This window comes from Macrotis lagotis, chromosome 1, assembly GCF_037893015.1.
Source record: "Macrotis lagotis isolate mMagLag1 chromosome 1, bilby.v1.9.chrom.fasta, whole genome shotgun sequence".
Taxonomy (NCBI): domain Eukaryota; kingdom Metazoa; phylum Chordata; class Mammalia; order Peramelemorphia; family Peramelidae; genus Macrotis; species Macrotis lagotis.
Window position 1 is genome coordinate 481,248,309 of NC_133658.1, and position 25,834 is coordinate 481,274,142.

General features: G+C 34.1%; 1 protein-coding gene and 1 non-coding gene across 2 annotated transcripts in view; one reads left to right on the plus strand and one right to left on the minus strand.

Moving 5' to 3' along the window:
• OCA2 (OCA2 melanosomal transmembrane protein) overlaps positions 1 to 25,834 on the plus strand; it is a 511,247-nt gene that overhangs the window by 329,039 nt on the left and 156,374 nt on the right. Inside the window, exon 19 of the mRNA XM_074231942.1 lies at positions 1,008 to 1,101. Coding sequence (XP_074088043.1) covers positions 1,008 to 1,101 — 94 coding nt within the window. The remainder of the gene's footprint in view (positions 1 to 1,007; positions 1,102 to 25,834) is intronic.
• Positions 12,203 to 12,309, minus strand: LOC141510410 (U6 spliceosomal RNA). The gene has a single exon (XR_012474903.1). It is a non-coding gene; the product is annotated as a U6 spliceosomal RNA (small nuclear RNA).

Sequence of the window (25,834 nt, forward strand, 5' to 3'; positions counted from 1 at the left end):
TATTGTTGTTGTTATTGTTGCTACTGTATTTTGTATCCCCGATTAGATTGTAAGCTCATTGAAGGTAAAGAAAATTTTTACCTTTCTTTCTATCCTGGTGCTTGACACAGAGATGGAACATAGTAAATGTTGGATCAACACTTGTTGACTTAATTTATTAAGAAATCAGAGGCTGTGATATTTTGCTTCTTTGTGACAAACAAGTATATCCATTGTCACACAAATATGCACCAGTTTCCTCATATTTCAGATGGAGATAAAATATCTCTGGCCTATTTCATTGGATTGCTAAAAGAATGAAACAAGATATATATTTGCATATTGATGAGTATTGAAAAACTTTCATAACATTTATGTGGTCAAAATTAATTGAAAAAAGAATCAAATAAGATAATGATTATGAAGATCCACTTAGATATTCATATGAATGGAATATGCTATCATTATTACTAGAGAATACTCCAGTGCCCACAAAATATTTTTCAAAATACTCACAATATAAAGTGATAGACATATTTCATCTATCTCTCCTATTTGGAGACACAAAACAGGCATACAAAATTGTCTATATCTTCAGGGAACAAACATACAATACTACAAGAAGAAGATAATACATAATGAGTATCTGGGAAATGGGAAGAGGAAGTGTACTGTGACCTCGGTACATAATGAAAATGGTGCATCCTAGTGTGCAATATTCTTACTGTAGGTGGTTAGTGTTGCCTATTGAAAGGAATTATCTTTGGTTTCATTTTCAGATGAGGAAAGTATCACCAATACAGTATTTCTTATAGTACTGATGTTTATAGTCTAACTATTCTCAACTGATGCAGGATTATGCTGAGACACATCAAGGATTTTTGCAATATTGTTGTAAAAGAGAAATGTATTTTCTTTAAAGGATTTTTTTTCTTCAATAAGCCTCTTAAATTATTATCCAACTATTATCTAAGTATTCAACTTATTATCTAAGTAATATTAAGATTAATATTCTTCTCTTCTTGTAGATTCCTGTGCTTCTCAACTTGAGCCAAGATCCAGAAGTCAATCTCCCTGTCAAGCCACTCATCTTTTCATTGGCCATAGGAGCTTGCTTGGGAGGTAAGGAGGTTTTTTCCTTCATTGCATTTGTGGGAAAATGAACATTTGGAAGTTTATTTTAGTCATTTCCAGGATCTACTGGAGCTAGCTAGTGGAATAGAGGATAGACTATCAGACCAAGAGTCAAGACCTGAGTTCAAATCATCCTCAAACACTTACCAGCTGTGTGACCTGAGGAAGTCACTTAACCTTTGTCTGACTCAGTTTCTTTATATGTAAAATGGGGATAATAAAAACACTCACCTCTCAGGGTTGTTGTGAGGATCAAGTAACATTACCACAGTGCCTGGCACTAAATAAATGTTTAATTCCTGCTTTTCACAGTCAGAAATAAAACTTTAGCTGGCATAAGATGGAAAATAAATTCAGAAAAGATTTTATGATGTGGCTATGGTGAACAGATCATTGAAGATTTAAATAGACACAAATCTAGGTATGGTATCAGTCAGTCCTTTGAAGATCATTTCTGTGTATTGTTTGAGAAAATTTGAAAGAACTCGGGTGAAAATGAAAGAACCTAGAAAATGTGTGATGTAGGAAGGGGGAAGGGGAGGTACATTATTCTTATCTGAACCTGTAACATGGGGAAGCTCATTTTCATAGTCTGAAGTCAGTGCAATAGTCTGGCATTTAGAGTGAATTTCTGAATTTGAGCCAAATCCTTAGCTTTAGTCTATTTTATTTATTTAACTGTCTCTCTTCTTAGAGACCTTGGAGTAAGTAATTAGTAACATTAGCAGCAGAGAATTTCAATTAAGAGTTAATTCAGTTGTGAAGTTTTGAGAGAAATGCTAGGCTAGAAGAAGGGCAAAGAAGTATTTTATCACCTATGTCTCTGGACAAGTTACTTAGCTTCTCTGTACCATAGTTTTCTCATGTGTTAAACTGGGACCTTTGCTTCCTTCTAAGTTTATATGTTATGTCATAAAACAGAGCACTTTTGAAGAACCCTTAGGCAGTTTTCAGTTTAGCAGCATCAATACGAATAGGGGTCTTTCTCGATCCCCTTCAATATCACTGTTTTCCCTCTGAGATTATCCCTAATTATCTTATGTATTTCTTGTTTGAAAAGTTATTTTTAAATTGTTTCCCCACTCTATTAGAGTCAGTGATTCTTGAGAACAGGGGCTATTCTTAATTTTATTTTTTGCTTTTTATATTCCTAGTTTAGCATAGTTCTTTGCACAAAATGCTTAATAAGTATTTTTTGACTTGAGTAGAAATAAAAGTATTAATAGGCCATTGGATTTATGGAAAATGTTCCTGAAAGTGATTTATTTCTGTGTGGAGCACATGGAACATTGCCATTTGGCATATTCATTGGAATCATGCAGCCTCAACTAGAAATATATAAATCAGAATATATAAGAAAATATTAGTGGAAGGTGGTGGTTGTTTTTGTTTGTCCTTCATTTTGAAGAGAACCATGGTATCAGGGATGTGATGTCATGGCATGCAAGTAACTTGGATTTGGGAGAGCATATTGGGTAAAGTCATCGGCATCACAATCCTTTATTATATAGCTATTTTATTTGGTTTTTTAAATTATATATAACAGTTTCTACCTATCAATTTTGAGAAATTTGGAATTTTACACATTTTCCCCTCACTCTCCCTTCCCTTCCCCCCCCCACTCTTCCCCCCACAGAAGGCAGTCTGATAATCATTACATTGTTTCAATGCTATACTTTGATCAAAATTGAATGTGTTGAGAGAAAATCATATCCTTGAGGAAAAAATAAAATATAAGGGATAGCAAAATTATTTAGTATATAAGACAACTTCTTTTTTTTAAAAAAAATTGAAGGTGATATTATTTGGTCTTTTTTTAAACTCAACAATTCTTTCTCTGGATACAGATGGTATTCTCCATTGCAGATACCCTAAATTGTCCCTGATTATTGCAGTAATGGAATGAGCAAGTCCACCACCCCCATGTTGCTATTAGGATGTACAATGTCCTTGTGGTTCTGCTTATCTCGCTCAGCATCAGTTCCTGCAAGTCTTTCCAAGCTTCTCTTTGGCTATCCCTCCTGATTTCTAATAGAACAATAGTGTTCCATAACATACAAAAAATACAGTTTGTTTAGCCATTCCCCAGTTGATGGACATTCACTCAATTTCCAATTCTTTGCTATCACAAACAGAGCTTCTATGAATATTTTTGTACAAATGATGTTTTTTCCTCCTTTTCATGATCTCTTCAGGATGCAGACCCAATAGTGATATTGCTGGATCAAAGGGTATGCAGTTTTATTCCTCTGGGTGTAATTCTAAATTGCTCTCCAAAAAGGTTGGATGAGTTCACAGCTCCACCAACAATGTATTAGTGTTTCCCACATCCCTTCCAACATTGATCACTGTCCATTCTGGTTATATTGGCCAATCTGAGAGGTGTGAGGTGTGAGAGTATCACACTCTTTTTAGGAGCCATCTGGGTCAAGTGGCCAGATATGATCAGGATGATTGCCCTGGATAAAATGGGAGACTGACTTTTAGGCTAAGGTCTTTAACAGGTCTCAGTTTCACTGAGACAAGGCCCATTCAGTGATAATTTTCTTTTTAACCTAGTCAAAAAAATCAGTCAGGGAGAAGAAGACCCTAAAGTTTTCTGGCCAAAACAGAAAAAAAAATCATTATTTACATTCACTTTGAACCAATCAGGAACCAAAGAGTGAGCAAGTGGGATTGGGATCTACTTTTGGCCAATCAAAGGGGCAGGTAAACCTGCAGATATCTTGGTAGTTTTCAGTGATCAAAATTTATGTTCCTTTTGGAGGATATTTATAGGCAAGTATATGATACCCTGGCATGGTTATAAAGAAAGGAAAACACAGAAAAGAGAGAAACAGAAAGAAAGTGAAAGAGGAAGGAAGAAACTGTAATGCCCAACTGGCCATATACTACTCAAATAAATTATTGTTTATCCTTCATTCTTGAAGAGGACCGTGACCTCAGGGAGGTGATGCCATGACATGCAAGGGTATTGGATTTAAATGAGGAAGGGATATGCAAAATCACAAGAGGAGGGCAACCCAGGAGAAGATGGTACTAGGTGTGGTCTTATAGGAAAGACATACTAGAGAAGGAGGCACTTGAGCTGAATCTTAAGGGAACCAAAAGTCAGGGATTATAAAAATCAGATGTTGAGAAAAAGAACATTCCACTGAACTAATCCTTGCAAAGACAGAGGTAAGGCATGGAAATGAAAGGTGGAGTATTGTGTGTGAAGAATAGGAAGTAGACTGGAATGGAAACATTGTAGAACCTATCAAGAGGAGTGAAATGTGAAAAGATTGGAAAGTTATATGGTAAAGAGGTTTAAATGCCAAACAAAATAGTTTTCATTTAATTCTGGCAGGAATTGGGAGCCACTGGGGTTTGTCAAGCAAGGACAGCAGATGGTCAGATTGTCACCAGCTAAGTGGAAAATTACTTGAGGTGGAGAGAGAGATGAGATATGAAGACCATTTAGAAGGATATTTAAATAGTCCTGGAGAGAGATATAGAGTACTGGAAATATGTTGGTGGCTGTGTGAGTGAAGAGAAGGGGACATTTTCAAGATACTGGGGTAAAACAGTTAGAAAAAAATGACAATATTTGGCAATGATTGAATATGTAGGATGAGTAAGAATAAGTTGAGAACTTGAATAATTAGAAAGATGATGATTACTCTCAAGATTATTAGGGAAGTTTGGAAGATTAAGGAATTTGGAATGACTTCTGTTTTGGATTTGCTGAGTATGAGATGTCTAGGGGATATTCAATTTGAAATGTCTAATATGGAGTTGGGGATGCAGAACAAACTTTTAGAAGAGAGACTAGGACAAATAAATAGATATGGGAATCATTTTCATGGAAATGATAACTGAATCTATGGAAACTGAAGAGTTGACAAATAAGAAAATATACTGAGAAAAGAAAAGAGGACTCAAGAAAGAGCTTTGGAAAATAATTCCATTTAGTAAGGATGCCAAGATGAAATCCGGCAAAAGAGATTGAGATACAGCAGTTGGAAAGGCAAAAAGGGAAAAGAGCAGAATTATTAAAATCCAGAGAAGAGGAACATGATCAAGTATGAGATGCTGCAGAGATGTCAAGAAGGGTAAAAATTGAGAAAAAAATAGACTCAGTACCTGCTGAGAATTTTAAACTAAGTCTTTTGATAAATTGCATTTAGCAAATGCATTATTATAATCAGGTGTTTAAGCAAAGATTGATATGAAAATTGTTTTTATTTGTTTGCTTTGACTTTTATTATTCATTGTGTTATATCTTGGATGCTTTGATGTTTCTATGTAGTTTTATCTCCATTTAAAGAAGACTGATATAGCTATAGAAAAATTAGAAATAGTTCTATTAGAAATACTTATGTTTATTTGAGATACCCAATTCAAAAATTTCTGTTCATGTTGACTTGTTTTAGTCATGTCTGACTCTTCATGACTCCATTTTGGGAGTTTTATTGGCAAAGATAAGGAAGTGGTTTACCGTTTCTTTCTCCAGCTCATTTTATAGGTAAGGAACTGAGACAAACAGGAATGAGTGATTTATCCAGAGTAAAACGGTTAGTAAGTGTCAGGTCATATTTGAAATCAGGAAAGTTTCTGATTCCAAGCCAGCTTTCTCTCCACTGAACCATTTGTAATGCTCCCCTGTTCAAGAGATAGAGATTTTGTTAGAAATGCTGTTATGCAAGAGGTAACATTAGGGATGAAGGAATAGTCCTTTCAGAATATTCTCAATAGGTAAACTGCAAATAAAGAAAAATGGAGGGTAGGTCTGGTTCAAAATGTTCTCTAATAAAGGAGTCACCTGCTGCCTCCTATCTCTGCTATACTTCAGAATTCAAAAAATATTTGCAAGTACCAAGTGGGTGGTTTTAATATGGGTCTTTTTGTACAGCTAAGAACTTGACCAAAGTTTGATGATACTAAATACTTGATGTTTTGGAAACAGCATTTCCAAGATTTATTAGCAGTGAAGTCCCTCAATCTCAACATCTTTCCCACCTGGTGTATTTAGTCAACAGATTGCAGTCCCTGCTAGAGCAGATGCAGAGTTATACTTGGTAATAATTAGGTATTCCCTCTGTTGACAGTCATCCTTTCTACTAACTGAGTAATTTTAGTTTATTTTGACCTTTCCTGTTTTAAAATATCTTGTGCTGATTAAATTATGATTGATTTCCTAGTCAGTCTACAAAAGATGTGGCTATTTTGTATCAAATTCTCTTGTATATGAAAATGGAGTAAGCTTGGTTGACTCAGAATCATTTTGTTTCCCCTCTTTCCTAAGTCAGCTAGGAATTGTGGAAATAACTCTTATATAGAATTAAATATAGGATCTTTATAGTCACTTAGACTAGAATATAATTATGAGAACTTGATTTGGACTGGGATATAATAATGATATCTGATATATAGTACTTGAAGATTTGTGAAATGCTTCTGTGATGATATGTAAAATAATATTTGAGGTGATGAATATGTAAATGGGAAAAAACCCTGGAGATTAAATCAAAGCTATTAACCAGGATTTAGGATTAATTTTCCATTTCTTGACCATATATGGTTTTAGGTGTCCCACCAAATATAACTTTCTATGTTGAATTTATATAAGGTTTCCAAAAGCTCTTGAAGGCAGGAGTGCCTATTAAAAGCTCATTTCCTTGGGCATATATAGTAGTTTGAATGACAGTCTCTTTGACTTACATATGGTAGAGCAGGTGCCTAGAGTTGGTTTTCATGTTTTCTGTCAAATAGGAAATTATTGTCCTAGAAGGACAGAATATATTACCTACAATAAGAACTCAGTCTTCATTATCATGGTCATGTCTTGGGCAATCACTGGCAGATAGACTGTTTTCTTTTTATAAATGTTCATCCAAAGTAGGCTTGGAATTAGTTTTAAATGATGCATTTGCCCTGTTCCCAGTTCTGTCAACATATGCTTACCTTATACATAGCCTTGGGGCATATTCAAATGCCTTTTACTTTTATGGAAACTGACATCTTGGAAGCAGGAGTCCTTCCAAGGCAGGGAGTAGAGTGGCAATTAGTGAACAGGGATATGTGGTTCAGTCATTTCAGTCATGTCTGACTCTTTGTGACCCCATTTTTGTTATTTTCTTGGCAGAGATACTAGAGTGGGTTTTGCCATTTCCTTCTCCAACTTAATTTTTACAAATGAGTAACTGAGGTAGAGTTAAGTGACTTCTCCAGGGTCACACAGCTATTAAGTTTCTCATTCTGGATTTGAATTCATGAAGATGAATCTTCCTGATTCTAAGTCCAGTATTTTATCCACAGTTCTACCTAGATACCCCATTGAACAGGCATAAAGGGCTTCAATTGTGGTTTATAGGCATTTTCACAGGGATAAATGCTAACTAATATTTATAAAGATTTTTGAAGTTTGTAAAGTCCTTTAGGCTTTATTACAACCTGTGAGGCAGATATTATTACAAATGAGGAAACTGAGTCTGGGAGAGCTTAAGTAGTTTTCCCAGAGTTAATTTTTAAGAATTAAAATGATTTTGTAAAGATAGCTTTGAACAGCCATAGGGAAGGACATAAGTGACTCTATTTCATGGAATAATAAAATTAGATAATAACAATGATAGTACATGCTTTAATAGAATTATTAAATTTTCAAAAGCTTTGGCTTTTTAAATATTCTAGTTGTATCTCTTACTCCTTGCAGATGATTAATTACTGTAAGAAGTAAATCCTCTCTAACATCAATAACTTTTCTCTTAACTCTCCTAAGGTCAGGGATTGACTATGTCTCTTAGATACTCTTTCTATTTAGAAATATCTTGTTGTTGTAGCTATTTCTTTTGTAATGAGTTGAAATTTGATTCCAGGTAACTTATGATGATGATGATAGCAAACTAGCATTTCTATAACATTTTAAGGTTAATAAATTGTATGACATCTTCACAACAACTCTGAAAGGAAGGTGATAATATTACCTTATTTTCCTGATTGGCAACTTGAGACTAAGAGAAGATAAATCACTTCCCAGGGTCCCACAGCTAATAAGTATTTATAGCAGTTTTCCAAATTCAAGTCTTCCAATCTCCAAACACTAATCTCTATTCACTTTGTCACCTAGCTGTCTACCAACAGAATTATAAACTTTTAGAACTTGTCACTACTAGTCAGCCCATGGTCAGCCAACTCATTGGCAGTCATATCTTACTTGGTTCCAAGGTTTAGACTCTGGTCCAAGTCTCTGTGTCACATATTTATTTGTTATGGGATCATAGATCCTCAGAGTTGTAAAAGACTTCAGAGGACAGTAAGGCTAATTATTACATAGCACAAATAACCCACATAATGTCCCTACATGGTAGACATTGAAATAAGATGCTTCTGCTTAAGGACAACTCTACCTTAACCCCTGCAATGAGGAGAACCCATTAATACCTGAGTTATCCCATTCTGCTTTACTTTTACCTTCTACCCATTATTCTTATCTCTGCCTTCTGAGAATAGTCTCTCCCTCCCTCCCTCTCCCTCCCTCCCTCCCTCCCTCCCTTCCTTCCTTCCTTCCTTCCTTCCTTCCTTCCTTCCTTCCTTCCTTCCTTCCTTCCTTCCTTCCTTCCTTCCTTCCTTCCTTCCTTCCTTCCTACTTGACAATTGTTTGGGTATCGAGTGTTTCAGAATTTGACTTTTTTTTAGACTAAACTAAAAGAGACTCCTTGCTCCCCCCTTCTCTCACCTGACTTCATCAATGAGATACCCTGAACAATTTTTTCTTCTCCTCCTCTGCTTCCTTCTTCCTTCCTTCCTTCCTTCCTTCCTTCCTTCCTTCCTTCCTTCCTTTCTTCTTCTTCTTCTTCTTCTTCTTCTCCTTCTCCTGCTTCTTCTTCTTCTTCCTTTCTCCTTCTACTTCTCCTCCTCCTCCCTCCTCCCTCTCCTACTTCTCCTCCTTCTTCTTCTCCTGCTTCTTCTTCTTCTCCTTCTCCTGCTTCTTCTTCTTCTTCCTTTCTCCTTCTACTTCTCCTCCTTCTCCTTCTCCTTCTTCTCCTCCTCCTCCCTCCTCCCTCTCCTACTTCTCCTCCTTCTTCTTCTCCTTCTTCCTTCTTTCTTCTTCCTCTTCTTTCTTCTTCTTCTTCTTTCCTTCTTTCTTCTTCTTCCTTCTTGTTCTTCTTGTTCCTTTCTCCTTCTACTTCTCCTCCTTCTCCTTCTCCTCCTCCTCCTCCTTCCTCCTCCTTCTCCTCCTTCTTCTCCTTCTTCTTCTTCTCCTGCTTCTTCTTCATCTTCTTTCTTCTTCTTTCTTCTTCTTCCTTCTTTTTTTCTTCTTCTTCCTTTCTTTTCTTTTTTTCTTCTTCTCCTTCCTCTTCCTTCTCCTCCTTCTCCTCCTCCTTCTTCTCCTTCTCCTCCTCCTCCTCCTCCTCCTCCTCCTCCTCCTCCTTCTTCTTCTTCTTCTTCTTCTTCTTTCTTCTGAAGTGCTTTCTCTCTCTTACCTAACCTTAATGACTGATTATGTATTTCCTTCTGAATCTGGAAAAAAGTCAGACAATTAAATTCAACTTAGCATAAGTTTTAATCTCAAGAGCTAGCATTATCAAATATAATGGCAATATAAACCTCTATTCTAAACATGGAAAAAGCTTTGTTTTCTGTTAAAAGAATTTCTAGTATTAGATAGACTTGGAAATAATTTTCTCTGAAATCAAAACAACAGATAGTAGCCTAAGGACCCTGCCAGGCACTGAACAAAACATGTAACCTCTTTCTCAAGTAAAAATAAAGAGATTCTAATCTACAAATATTTGGCTGTTTAGGATGACATAAAAATGAGTAAGAATTTAAAGATAACTCAGAGATCAACCAGGTGGGGTTATTAACACATTACCTTTTCCATTTAATTACCTAAGAACATTTCCCAGATTCAGAAGAACAAAAGATAAATAATTTCTTGCAAAAGGAATGAAGAGGAACAAGAAACTGACATTGTTGTAGATAAAGATTGTTTAATTTGCCATTGAGCCTAGGATCATGTTATAGCTAAGGGTATTTAGATAAGATACTATTGGATTGCACTAAAATATAATGTTTATTAATGAAAATATAATGATATAAAGATCATCTGAAAATATTAGAGATTAATTTAATAAAAGATAAATAGAAAGAGGTCTCAAATAGAAAGAGGTCCCAAATAGAAAGAGGTCCCAAATAGAAAGACGTCTCAAACAGAAAGAGGTTAACAATGCAAAAACTCTGGTAAAGCTGACACTTGAGCTAAAATGTACAGTAAGCTGTATTTAAGTGACAGCCTCAAAACTTCTCCCAAATTTGATAGAGGAGGAATAAAAACTAGAGAATGGTGCATGCATCTTTAAAAAGAGACGAAGAGGGACAGGGAATCAGCATTTCTTTTGATAAAGATTGACTAATTTATAGTTGAGTTTAGGGAGATTTTTTATAAATACAATTTGGTTGTTAATATACTTTTGGTTTCATTAAATGAAATATAATGTAAAAACAATCCTACAGTACTATTGCACTTTATCCTGTTTGGATTACATGTAGAAGATTGTATTGATTCTTTGATGCCACTCGTTGGAGAGGACATTGGCATTCAGAGGTAATATTCACAAAAGTCCTAATCTAGTGAGACATCATTATAGAGGAAAGGATTCTGTGTCCTTAAAGAGTATGCTTGAGGAACACAAACTTTGGTAGATTTTATCAAACTAGAAAAACATTGAATATGGTTCCAGTGACAGGCTATACTTTCTATCTATGATTATTGACAATCTCATTGCCAATTGGTTGGCTACTAGATGAACTTTAACTATTAAAAACCCCTGAAACAAAAGAACAATATGTTCCTCAGTCCTATGCAATTCCTCAATGCTTCTGTAGTTATAATTGAGTAGTAGTGGAAAAGAAGCTAGAGGTAACTAAGAATCACAATATTTTAGACCATCAATAAATATTAATTTAACTATTGATCTTCTGATTATTTCCAAAAATGAAGGAGTTGACAAGATGCTGAATGATTTGGACCCTATCAATATTGAATTCTCACTGAATGAAACCAAACGATAAGAGGAATTAACAATTAAATGAAAGGATAGTTCAGAACTTCTTTCAGAGACAGTTAAAGCAGTTGGAATAGTTATATATAATGTACACTGAAAAGGTAGTGAGATATAATTACATGAAACTCTTTATTATCTGACTTTGTAGTGCTCATAGTGGGGCAAAAAAAGATTACCATAAGTTTAATTGCAACCTAGACATAAAAATTGGTGGCATATAATGAAGAGGTATATAAATTCTATGAAGTAATTAACAAGATGCTGTAAACTAAGTTAAAAGATACTTTGATATTCAGTGATTTCAGTATGATGCAGGGTACTGGGACAGATAGGAGTAAAATGTTAGGAACTATGGTTTGGAATAAATAAATAAAAAGGCCAAAGTATTCTTGACTATTTAAAGGAGTCTTGTCCATATATCTTGAAAACCGCCTCACAGAAAAGGGTCAGAAATTGTAGGATATGACAAGCATTGAATGATATGTCCTCTAAAATGAAAAAGGTTATATTTTAATATGCAGAGAATAATTGACTTACCAATATAGAAGTTCCATCAAAGTCAGCTGTTTGTGATAGACCATAGATTAATCAAAGTAAAATTCAAACTTTTCACCAAGACTATAAAAGAGAATTTGTCTCATTTGTTAAATACCATGAAGGAAGAATAACAAAACATAAAAGACTATTACTTCCAAACAGAAACCGTGATGTAAAGGACACATTGTTTGTAGAAAGCTAAACCAAATCAGATAATCACAAGAAAATTTTTAGGTGAAAAGGGACAGCAAATAAAAGTGGAACAGAATCATCAGAGTTTATGTAGTGATCAGTTTTCACTTGAATGAAATTCCTCATTTAGACTTAAAATAAAATTATCAGTCTCCCACTAAATGAAGAAATGGAAATACCCTTAAGAAGTTGAAGGGAGCAACTAGAACATATAGACAGAAAAATCTATGATGAGCAACACAATTTATTTTTATTTTTTTAGAAAGATTTTATTTATTTGGAGTTTTACAATTTTTCTCCTAATCTTGCTTAAAAATATGGAAAACTTCACGAATTTGCATGTCATCCTTGCACAGGGTCCATGCTAATCTCCTCTATGTCATTCCAATTTTAGTATATGTGCTGCTGAAGTGAGCACGAGTGACACAATTTAAAAGATCAATTTTAACTATTGTATAAAATATGGAAATATAACAAATAATTGCAGAATTATAGTGACATTATTAATAAAAAGTAGATGAATGAATGATAAAACACTAAAAGTTCTTACTATTTGCCAAATCAATACTCTTGAGCTCCAAAGATACAGATACAAGAAATCAAGTCAACCCCTACTAATAGGGAAAATAAACACATACAGTAAAACTAGAAAGGAAGGGGTGTTCTTCATGCATAGGACCATGAACTGGAAAAGCATGAGAAATAGTTTTCATGGTGCCCAGCACAAAAAGATAAAAGGTAACATATTAGAGCCCTTAATTTCAGGAGAAGTAGTTGAAAAGTCTCCAGGGAAATGGAATAAAAAAGATGGCTAGGATACAAACAACTGGGATTGGAAATGACCATCTATATATAACTGAAAGGGAATCAGTAACTATGATCTTCATGTAACTTTCCCATCTAAAAATGTTTTATGAACATTCTATTGTGTCAAGATAATCCTTGAAAATATGAGAAATAGGTTTTTACAATTTTATGTATTTAGTATATTATTATTATTATTTTATATATTAGATTATTTTAGTTAAAAAATGCCTGAAAAAATTTTAGAGGATTCAAGATCTGATTGAGTTTACTGTTAAAAACAAAAGTTAGTAGATACAACAGAATTTCATATATATATATATATATATATATATATATATATATATATGTAATACAAGATTCCTTGAAGGATGCAAAACAAAAGTAAGTTTGTTCTATGATCCTCTATCAATACCAAGGAATAAGATTTGTGTATGCCAACATTATTTGTCACTGTCACCTGCACATAGTTCAAATGGAAGAGGGACTTCACTTAGTGATGTTTTTATTTAAATATCAAATACTGTTGATTCATCAAGGCCTAATCTCCTTGTATTATATATAGAATCTCTTATGTGAGATTCATAGCAACTTTAAACAATTCTAAAAGGAAAATTCTAAAACAAAAAAAAAATACATACCAAAATGAATGTAGAAAACTATTTCTCCAGTCATGGTATCTCAGTAGTCAAAAAATCTTGATTGGGACCCAATTATCATCCCAGACTGGAATCTCAATCTGATTACATTCTAATTCTTGGAAGCTCTCAATTGCACCTATCTTGCACTACTTCTGTGGAATTCTTCAATGAGTCAGATTCTGAAAAAAGAAATATTCCCAACCAACTAACTCAGAGCTTTACCCCTAGCATGTAAAATGAAGCTTTATAATGATAATTAGTGGTGGTAGGTTTTGCTTGTTGACTCCTATGGGTGGGTAGGTTGCCAAGGTAGGAAAACTCATAATTTTTCCTAATCAGTTCTCAGAAGCAGAAATTGTACTGCTGTGGCAGGCTGTACTTCTAATGAGTCCAATGTGCCCGTTTTTGATGAGGCTATGCCAGTACTATAGTCAGGAGTTTGGTTGGAAGCTCAGTACAATAGTTAATGAAAATCACACCTCTGGATATTCCATCAAGCCTTGAGTTTAAGACCTGTTAAAAGAGGAATTCCTTTTAGTTTCCTCAAGTTCTGTTAATAAAACCCAAGTTCAGTACTTTTTCTCTTTTAATATCACATGTTTTGCATGCTTGTTTTCCTTTCCTAATCTATAGGAATGCAATTTTTTTTCTCCTGTTGAAATTCTATGCATCTTTTAGTATCTATCTCAAAGATCACTTGATCTATGGAACCTGACTTGATATACCCTGTTGATAACATATTTCTTCCTCAGACTTCATGTTTTATATATTTCCTGAATCAGAGTCTAAGAATTAGAAAAGGACATTAATAATTCTTTAGTACATGCTATGTGTGATCAGAAATCCTTTCTATTGTATGCCCCCAAAGTTATGACTTGCCATTGCTTACTTAAATATTCCAGTGAGGAGGAACCCATTATTTAACAAGGTAATTATTTAATTTTAAAAGTTTTCACTTATAGAGATTCTAAATCTGTCTCCATGAAACTTTTAGTCATTTTTCCAAGTTCTGACAGTTGGGGTCAAGCAGAATAAAAAAATAGGCCTTCAGTTAAATGAAGACAGCTAATCATTTCTCCTCTAAATTTTCTAGATTTTCCTGTATTCAGGCTAAAATTTCCCAATTTCTTTGACTGATCATTACATGCACTTTCTCCAGGACTTTCACTATTCTAGTTGCCTATTTCTGGATATATAAGTTATCCAGCTTGTCTACAGCCTTCATAAAACATTGTGTCTAAGACTTAACACTATTTCATTTGCTCTGGTGTAAATATAGAGCATTATTATTTCTCTCATTACAGAATACATGTTTCCAAATGCATTCAAGGACTACATATTAGTCATGTTGTGAAAGAATCAGAACAAAAGGGGGGAAAACATAAGAAAATGAAAAAAACCTATTTTGAAAAGTAAAAGTAGTATGCTTTGGTCTTCATTCAGACTATATATTTTTTTCTAGATGTGGAAGGCTTTTTCCGTCATGGGTCATTTAGAATTGTCTTTACTCATTAAGTGGCTGAGAGGAGTTTACTTTATTGATTATCACACAATGTTACTATTAATATCTAAAATGCTCTCATGGTTCTTTCTCAGGATCAGTGCGTGTTAGTCTTTCTTTGTTTTTCTTTTAAATAGTTTTCTCTGGAATTCTTTCCTATTCATCCCTCCACTATCCCAGCCCTGTAATTTTGAAGTTGAATTTTTGTAACTGTATGGAACTTTACATTTATCCCTCTTGATTTTTCTATCAGTTCATTAAACATGTATTATTTTTAGGAGCAATTAATATAATTAATAAATAAAATAATGAATAAATATTTTAAATTTAAATGACTCATGCAGCACATATTAGCATTTTAAATCAATTGGTGACATTGCCTATTACTTAAATGAATTTCAAATTTCTTGTGCCCTTTGCCTTTTATAGTTCTATTAAGTTTTTTCCGACACAATCTTTTTTGTTTCCTTTAATTTTTTATTAACCTCTTTTGGTTTTATATAACCTATATTTTTCTCATAAAATTAATTTTAAAATCCTTTAAAGTTTAAATTAAATTTTAATTTTAAATTTAAATTTAAAAGTATTTTATGTTTGTCATGTGCCCATCTGGAACTTATCTTGTAATGTGGTATGACATACTAAGCTAAAACTAGTTTCTGCCAGACTGCTTTCCAATTTTTCCAGTAGTTTTTTTGAATAATAATTCTTGTATAAAGTGTTCCCAATTTATATTCTATATTAATACGATATTTCCTCCAGTTACATGTAGAGATAGTTTTCAATATTTAGTTTTCTAAACATATATATGTAGTAATAAATCTTTTGATAATTATTATTTTGTACTACAGCTTGAAATTTAGCATTTCTAGGCTCCCTTTACACTTTTAAAAGTTATTTTCCTTGAGTTTCTTGACTTTTCCTCCCCTCCATATGAATTTCATTATCATCCAATCTTAGTTTTAAAAAGCAATTACCTGATAGTTTTGTTGGTGTGGAATAGAAAAAAGTCAATTAATTCATATATTATTGTGATTTTTATTATTTTGACAAAGTCTATCTGTGAGTAATATTTCTTCAGTCATTTATATCTTTTTTGTGCAAACTGATTTGTAGTTGTATTCCTAACTTTCCTATGCATTTTGATAACAGTCTCCCAAGCATTTTTGTGTCACTTTTTTATTTTAATTTTTTTCCAGTTTAGTTTTTTTCTAATTATATATAAAATGTTTTTAGTATTCATTTTCATAAAATATTTTTCTTCCCACCTCTACTTCCCCTTACCCTAAAATAGCAAGTAATGTGATAGTTTATAAATACAAAATCATGTTACACATATTTCCATATTAGTCATTCCTTGAAAGAAGAATCAGAATAAAAGGGAAAACCATGAAAAGGAAAAAAAAATGAAAACAAAATTTAATAGTTTGCATTCAGACTCTATAGTTCTATCTCTCCATAGTTCAAATGAATGGAATTTTCCATCACAAGTGTTTTGTAATTGTCTTTGATTACTGTATTGGTAAGAAAGTATCATAGCAATACATCACATAATGTTATTAATGTGTTTAATATGCTCTTGGTTCTGCTCTCTTCACTCAGTATCAGTTCATGCAAGTCTTTCCAAGCTTTTCTGAAGTCTACCTGCTCATGATTTCCCACAGAACCATAGTATTCCATCGCATTCATATACCATAATTTGTCTAGCCGTTCCCCAATTGATGGACATACCCTTAATTTTCAATTTTTTGCCACCACAAAAACAGCTGCTATGTGCCATTATTTTAAATGAAATTTTCAAACTCACTTTGGAGCCTGACTCTTTTATCTAATGTATTTGTTATCCCTCACAACTTCATATCTTTTGTAAATGTATTGGGCATTTCATTCTAAATCATAGGTAAAATATTGATTAATTTAGGACCAAGGATAGATCCCTGGAATACTCAATAATTCTGTGATGACCTTGTGATATTAATAACTAATCCGATTATTCATCCAATTCTGAATCTTCACAGCTATACTATTATCTATCCCATAAATCTTCATCTTATCTAAAAAATAAAAAAACATTTGTTACTGAAATAAAATTATATTATTTATATGCAGAATTCTTTTCTCTTTCAGTCTAATTAACCTGTTGTTGTTCAGTCATTTTCAGTCATATCTGATGCTTCATAACCCCATTTGGGGTTTACTTGGCAAAGACACTGAAATAGTTTGCCATTTCCTTCCTCAGTTCATTTTAAAGATGAGGAAAGTGAGGCAAAACAGGATAAGTGACTTCCTTAGGGTAACAAAGGTATTAAGTCTCTGAAGTCAGATTTATACTCAGGTCTTCCTGATTACAGGGCTGACACTCTATCCACTGTGTCACACAGAGATGCCTGAAATTTGTCTGGTTTGTAGTTGTTTAGTTGTTTTATTTAGTCCTACTCTTCCTGATTCTAAACCTGATGCTTGATTTACTATTCTACTTAGTGGTTATAATTAGTCTATTAGTTTTGAGGGAACCTAACTTTGATTAGACAAGTTCATGATGATGCCATGTTGACTCTTAAATACTACCACTTCCCTTACTATGTGTTCAAAAACTCACCTAAGGATATCCTAGAATTTTGTGCAGAACAAATTTGTATTATTGGATTATCACTTTCAGATTTTTTGTCTTCCTTTTTTTTAAAAATTTAAGAAATTTTTCTCCTTCCCCCATCCTGAGATATTTCTGTTCTCTTAGATCTCTGTGGCTCTATCAGTTATTGCAGAACCCTAGATTGTAGTTCAACTGTACCTGGCAACTTGAACTCATTGAATGCAGCTAGATTCTGTCTGACTGTTCTCATTTATATTTCTCTTTCTGATGACCATTTTGGTTTGATTTTTTCCAGTCCTAATAACATCCTCCTATGGAAGACAACATAAGTGAAATCTAAATTGATTAATTTATCCTGCTTCTTATTTTTCATCATTCTTGGAGGCAGGAGAACAGGAGTTCTAATTCAGCTTCAGATACTTGAAATGTACTAGCTGTGGAATCTTGGGCAAGTCACTTAACCACAATTGCCTTGCATCCAGGGATATCTCCAGTCATCCTGATTTATATCTGGTCACTGAATTCAGATAACTGGAGAAGAATGTGAGGCTGGTGACTTAGAACAGCATCCCCTCACTCAAATTCAATTCATGTGCTTGTCACGGTATCACCTCCCTGATGTCATGATCTTCTTTGAGAACAAAGAGCAAAATATCATCATCACCACCAAAAGAAATGGTTCTCTTACTCTTCCATCTTTTTTTGCCTCTAATCTAATGTAAACTCACAAGAGTTTAAAGTCACAAGAAAAACAAATCCATTTATTTTCTTTGTAATATTCATTATCAGCTTTGCTTTATTCTAGGTTTTACTGTTACTTATGCTTTTCTTTCTATCCCAGTGATGGAGTAGTTTCTTTTCATCATGTTTCTAATCATTTGTACTGTAGTTCATTTTTGTTGGTCAAAATTTATAACAAAAGTTTCCCTTGTAACTTTGACTACTTTTTCAAGCATGGCATAAGGGTTAAAGAACCAGGCTTGGACTCTGAGACTCAGTAACATGTCCTGCTTCTCATACATATAGACTATAGGACATCAGACACCTGTCAATATCCCATGGAATTAAGACTTAGAGTTTTTGTATAAATCTTAGATTACAATTCACATAACAGATGATGACCTACTTAAGGTACAGGGAGTTTTCTCACCAGAAGTTCTCTAAGCTGCCATAATCACTGGTCCAGAACAATTATTTTAAAGGTAAGTGGCACATGTATAAATTGTTATGCCTTGGGGAAAGGAAAGGGGGGAGGAAGGAAAGAAAGTGGGGAAGAAAAGATGTGGAAGGAGAGAGGGAGACAGCCAGAGAGATAGAGCCAGAGAAAGGAGTGGAAATAAGAGAAATGGGAGGGAGAAAGAAGATAGGAGAATAGAGAAAGAAGGGAGAGGGGCAAAGAGTAAGGATAGGGGAAGAGGGAAAGGGAATTTGCCTCTAGTTTTATTTATTTTCATGCTATTTTTCCAACATTTTCTTTATTCTGAACATATCTTGTTTGCATGTAGTTGTTTTTGAGAGATCTCCTCTGCTATACTATAAACTCCTTGAGAGCAAGGACAATTTTTTTTTATTTTTGTGGGGTTTTTGTATCCCCCATCATTTAGAACAGTGATTGGAACATAGAAAACATTTCATAAATGTTCAATAATTTTATTTGACTTTATTGCTTTCCTTCTTAGTCATCAGTACCAGGGTTGTGTGGTAAGGGAGTGGTAGGTGTGTCAGAACTGAGCCTTATCTCTGATTGTGAAGGGTTGGTTTCATACTTGTGGCACTTGCTTAATGTATGTTTCAGATATATGTTTTCAATCCTTTACCATCAGAGAGAGGCTCAGGTCTGCCTCACCTGCTATCCCCTCATTCCATGTTCCTGACCAGTACATAAGTATTTTCTCCTTTAGAATCCCATGACCCTATCATCCTCCTTCAGCATCAAGACTAATATTACACATTCTTTCCCTTTTCCCTTTTTGAGTGGGAGAAGATCCACATTTTTATGAGAAATGAAAAATGACCTTGAAAGGGCAGGTGCATTAGTCTCAGGAGAGTCTCTATCAGTGTCATACTAATGAAACTACAAAAATTATTTATAGAGTTAGAAAAATTAATAAAATTCATCTGAAAGAACAAAAGGTCAAGAATATCAAGGGAATGCCTTACCAGACTTAAAACTATTATAAAACACCAATCATCAAATCTATTTGGTACTGGCTAAGAAATAGAGTGGTGAATCAGTATAATGAATTAGGTACAAAAGAAACAGTCAAAAATGACTACAGTAATTTATTGTTTGATAAACTGAAAGACTCAGTTTTCTGGGTTAAGCATTTACTATTGGGGGGGGCTAGGTGGCGCAGTGAATAGAGTACTGGCCTTGGAGTCAGGAGTACTTGAGTTCAAATCTGGTCTCAGACACTTAATAATTACCTAGCCATGTGACCTTGGGCAAGCCACTTAACCCCATTGCCTTGCAAAAAAAAAAAAAGAATTTACTATTTGATGAAAATTGCTGGAAAAACTGGAAAATGTTATGGCAGAACATAGACCAACACCTCACACCATATATCAAGATAAGGTCAAAAATGGGTACTCGATTTAGACATAAATAGTAATACCAGAAACCAATAAGGAGTGCAAAGAATAATTTATCAGTCAGATCTATGGAGAAAGGAAGAATTTATGATCAAACAAGAAATTGAGAACATCATGAAACTGAGTCAAATTTATAAATACAGGTTATCCCCCAAATGATAAAAGGTCAAAGGATATGAAGAGGCACTTTTCAGATGAAGGGTGATACCTTGATCTAAATAATTCCTGCCTGTAAAATTAAGCAATTAAAAAAAGACTTTTCCACACTTAAGTAACTAATTATAACAATAAAATCGTTACCCATCATGGGTTAAAATAAATTGCAGAATACAAACCTGGTTTTACACATTATCAGGTGCCTCAGTTTGATTGCATGTCAAGGTAATACATTTGGAGGATTTCCAGGCTAGTTGTGTTCTTGTTCAATTGGGATATGTTTAGTGATATGGGGTATGTAAGTACAACAATATATGGATACTCATTTGTCTTCTTTTTAAAGGGGGAAAACAGTTTTGGATAATCACCAAACAGAATCACTTGGCATGGATTTAAAAGTGCATTTGACAGGTGGATTTTTTTCTCCTCTTTGGCAACAAGAAAGGATGCTTGGCAAGATGATGAAACAACTATAATAGCATCAAGAGAACAAAGGAGGCTACTAGGATAGGGTGTAAAACAGAACATTTTAAGGAACAGGAGTTGTGTAATAAAGAGACAATCCAATATAGTGGATAGAGGGAACCAGATTTAGAGTTATTTAAACCTGGGTTTTAGTCATCCTAGTCAAATCACCTCACTTGTGATTTCTTCCAGTCAACTCTCTAAGACTATATGTTGTAGAGAGTTTACTCATTGGTAAGTCTCAGCACTAATTAAATAGAATGGGTGAATGTTGCTTTCCCATTTGTAGCACTTCAATAGTTCCCTATTGCCATCTGTTCTCAAAAAGGACCAGGACATCAGGAAGATGAAGTCATGACTTGCAAGCGAATTGGCTTGAATTCTTTTCTTGAACTGAGGCTTTTGTTTGTCAGAGTTGGGGATGGGCTGAAGGAGAGAGAAGACAAAGTGTAAATGAATAAACCAACAGATATTCGGGGACACTTTGAACTGCTAAAGATTAAGTTTTTCTGTCATGTCAGAAACAGAATAGAGGCTCTAATCTTTCTGGCATCTTCTATGCTGTTCATTTTGTATAAAATATGATGGGGGGCATATTATGAGTTAGTGATATGAAGAGCATTAAGTACATGTGGTTTATTCACATGAAATCCTTGACTTTTTGAAACATCTAAATTCCCTATTACAGTCTTATACTCAACTCTGTTGGGTATACTCCAGTCATACAGCTATTTTGATTATTGGTGGTTGCAAATGGAACACAACGATCATGATACTGAATATATGTTTGATATAAATTTTTAATTATTTGAATGTGTCCTATTTATACTGGAATAATTGGAAATCTTTCAAAGATCTAGTCAATGCTTTTATGTGGAAATTAAGTATTCCAACAGAATATAAGACTAGGCTTGAATTAATTCAAATGTTGAGCTTTGACATGTACTCATACCTAGATAATATAATTTGATATCAACAGTTTCATTTTCTAAAGAAAAAGATTGTTTTTGGTCTGTAAAATTATTCTTAATGTTCATGTTTGAGTCCTTTTCCTTTGAACTTCATGTTGATTCACTTTAAAACTGCAAGCCACATGAGGACAGGAAATATTATTCAGTTTTGTATATTTTACAGTGCCTGCATAAAGTGAGATCAAGATAAATTTTTGTTTTATGAATTCTTCCAAATAACTCCATTATATATCCTGATCTTATAATACTTAAATATTCATTTGTACTAATATATTGCCCTTAATTTGCAAATACTCCTAATAGGATTAAAATGGAAGTTGATTAATTATTAGTATCTTAATATAAAACAATTGTCTTGTTAGGGCATATTACAAGTCAACTAATTGACTTAGAGTGTTGATCTTGGAAACAGAAAGACCTGTGTGAGTTTAAATCCTATCTCAGACAATTACTGGTTTAGTGACCTTGGGCGACTCACTTAATCTGTCTCAGTCTCAGTTTTTTTCATTTGTTTAATGGAGATATTAATAGTATGTCCTTTTAGGATCAAATGAGGTTATAATTGGAAGGGACATTGAAAACTTTTAAGGGTTATAGAAATGCAAACTATTATTATAACAGGAATCTTGGAAATGCCTAGTCAACTGTAGATTGACTAGTGACAAACTGTTTAGTGAGTCAAAAAGCTTAACAAAAAAAGGGCAAGTTCATAATTATCACTCTCTGAGAGTGAATGAACAAATCCACTTCCAGGGAATTTGGGCTAAGTCTGTTTTGGGGGGAGTGAATGCCAAATTCACATATGAGCAGTCAATGTGGTACACTGGTACATATTTCTAGAGTCAGATTCCATTTCTGGCCAATTCTATGAACTCTCTATGAAAGTTGCTTAATTTCTCTAGGCCTTAGCTTCTTCATTTGTAAAATGAAAGTATTGGCGTAAGTGACTTTTGAGATTCCTTTTAGCTATTCAACTATAATTCTCTGAGTGTTGGAGAGCTATCATATTTTTATAGTCTATGTTTAAATTAAATGTTTGGGGTGATAAGAGGTTGACCACAATGGTAAAGGTGATAAAAAGAAGATATTTACAAAAATACTGTTGTCTAACAAATTAACTTGAGGCATGGATGCTTTCAGCAATTTTGCTAAACCTTATTAGGGGAGCTAGGTGGCACAGTGGATAGAGCACTTACCTTGGATTCAGGAGGATGGGAGTTTGAATCTGGCTTCAGTCACTTGCCACTTACTAGCTGTGTGACCTTGTGCAAGTCACTTAAGCTTGACTACCTCAATCCAGGGCCATCTTCTGTTGTCCTGGTTCACATCTGGCCACTGGACCCAGGTGCCTATGGAGGAGAAAGTAAGGCTGGTGACTTAACACAGCCCCCCCCCCCCCAAATCCAGTTCATATATTTGTTATAGCATCACCGCCCTGATGTCAGGTTCTTCCTTGAAAATGAAGGACAGGCATTCCCTAAACTTTAAAAGAACCTCCTTCAAGTCCCATTTAAAATCCCATCTTCTTCAGAAAAGTTTTCCTGATTCTCTTTTGATGCTTGTCCTTTACCTTGGTTAATTATTCCATATTTATTTATATTTGGTTTGTGTTTGAATAATTTTTTACATATTACCCCCCCCCCCCAGACTGCAGTCTCCTGGAGAGAAGGGACTGCCTTTTACCTTTCTTTGTGTTCTTAGCTAGGTGTTGCAAGAGATAGAGAACTATCCCTGGAGTCAAGAGGACCTGGGTTCAAATCTAGTCTAAGAAACTTCATATTTATTAGTTGTGTGACTTTGGACTAATCACTTAACCATGATTGCCTTGCATCCAGGGCCATCTATAGTTGTCCTGGCTGTGGAGGAGAAAGTGAGTCTGGTGACTTTGCACCTCGACTCACACTCAAATCCAAATCATGTGCTTGTCTTGGTATCACCTCTCTGATTTTATAGTCTTCTTCGAGAATGAAGGACAAATAACAATAACAATAAGAACATATCTTAATTTGATACCTGGCACATAATATAATTTTAATAAATGTTTATTGGATGTCTGACAAGAGCTAACCAATATACTGATTGCCTTTTTCTTAATCATTTAAAATTTTGTGAGTGCCACTGCAATATTTGAGCTGTCCAATTGGTATCCCTCATATGTGATATAGGATTAGATGACCTGCTTTTTGGCTTTGCAGCTTTTTGCTGATATCTTTTATTCATCTTCTCTAACTTGCTTATATCCTCCATGAGTATTTGCATTGCCCTTTTGGGTCACCTGCAATTTTGTTTGTGAGATCATCATATTCCATCTTTCTCTATTTGAAAAATCTTGAAGATGAATCCATTATTACTTTTTAAATTGGCTTGCTTCAGAATGGATTTTTTATTACATGCATTAAGGTACATTTTAGCTTCTCTTTCCAATGTTATCTTCCTAAGTACCATTTCTAGTTCTCACTTAATATTTCTGATATTGAAAAAGCAGAGTTCTAATGGGCTGGTTCTATTTCTGATTATAGGACTAGATTATAATAGAAATACTAAATAAAGTTTAATTTTACATTTATTTTTTTATCTTTTTTCCATTGCATTCACAACTATTCAAGAGATGACTCTTCCATGGCAAACTTTCTTCAGGTTTGTACTTTCTAAAATTTTGTGAGATGGCCCTTTTTTAAATCATCAATCAGTATTCTCTAAAACATTTTACAAACAAACTTGTGTTTCAAAGTAATGCTGTCCTCGTCCTGACTGACACAAAACAATGCAGCCCAGTAGAAAGGATGCTAGAGTTTGAGCTAGAACACCAGACACCAAGGTTCTAGACCTGGCTCTGCTTCTTGCTACCCATGTGACACTAGGCAAATCATTTGTCATTTATGTAATGAAAGAATTGGGCTAGATAGCAGGACCCTTCAAACTCTAAATTTGTGATCCTATGTTTGACAAGGAAAATCTTTTGAATGAAACAATTTCTGACCTCTTTTTGTTAACTTTTAATTAGTTATCCCAGGAAAATCTTCTAAAGAATAAGTAATCACAGTAGCAAATGGCAGTTGCATTTTGGCAGAGAAGTTGGAAAAAGGAATTTAAGAGTTAGAGTGGCAATACAAGGAGGATTTTACTGGAAAAAAAACTGTGGAAATGTAGTGGAGTGGCAGATGAAGTGGGAGTTCCAAGCAAGAACACACCTGGGGTAATCGCTTGGAGATAGATAGAGATGTGAAATGTGTTTTATTTTCAATGCAACCCTTCCCTAGCTTGTAGTTCTAGTTGTTTGAGGAGTGGTTTTTATTCCCTACTAGGGTGGTAATCTGTGTGTGGGGGGATAATATCTCTTCATGTATTGGGGAATATTGGACTAGAATAATTACATTGATCTCCATTATTTTTTTCCTATTCTGTCCAAATTTAATGCTTAGCTACTCGATTTTGATCCCTGCTTGGTCTACTGGTAGTAAATGCACAGGTTAAAAACATGAGCTATATTTGAATGATTGAAACCCCTTACCCTGAAATGGAGGGAAGTTCCACAGACCAGCAAGACTTCTCTTATTTAGTTTGGAGGGTTTTGTAAAATTCTTCATAGCAGTTTTTTCTGTTTTATCTTTACAATAGATATTTTCACATAATTATATTTAACACTGTTCTTGCATAAAATCAATGTTTATAGTTGTCTTTTAGAGCACAACAAAATCAACTTTACCAATTTCTTTGACTATCTCCTTAAGGAGAAGCTGTGAACCATCTTCTATTATTCTGAATGTCTTCATACCTTTAATTTACTTTATAGTGGGAATGCTAGTTTGTTTATTTACCCTAATAGTATATCAGCTCCTGGGTCATAGAATGAAATTCTCACCAATAATTCTAACAGCTAAGTTATAATTATGGATGGCCTAAAATTTGTGATTCTTAGTAACATTTGTCTTTTTTATACTTTTATAATTTGAAGTGTATGGGGATAGTACATGTAAAACCATGGGCCCTTTAAAACTTTTCTTTATTTTTGGGTTGCAATAAGTAATTAATTTACTAATAAACAATGTAGGCCTGTCCATCTCAATAAGTCCCATATAGAGCTCATTAACCTCTCCCCCCAATCCAACTTTTTTCCTAACTTTCTTCTCTCGTTGTAGGATGCATCATTCTTTTAGCCACCTATTTCCCAACCCAGGATTTATCCTTAACTCTTCACTTGCACTCAACATCCTAAAGTC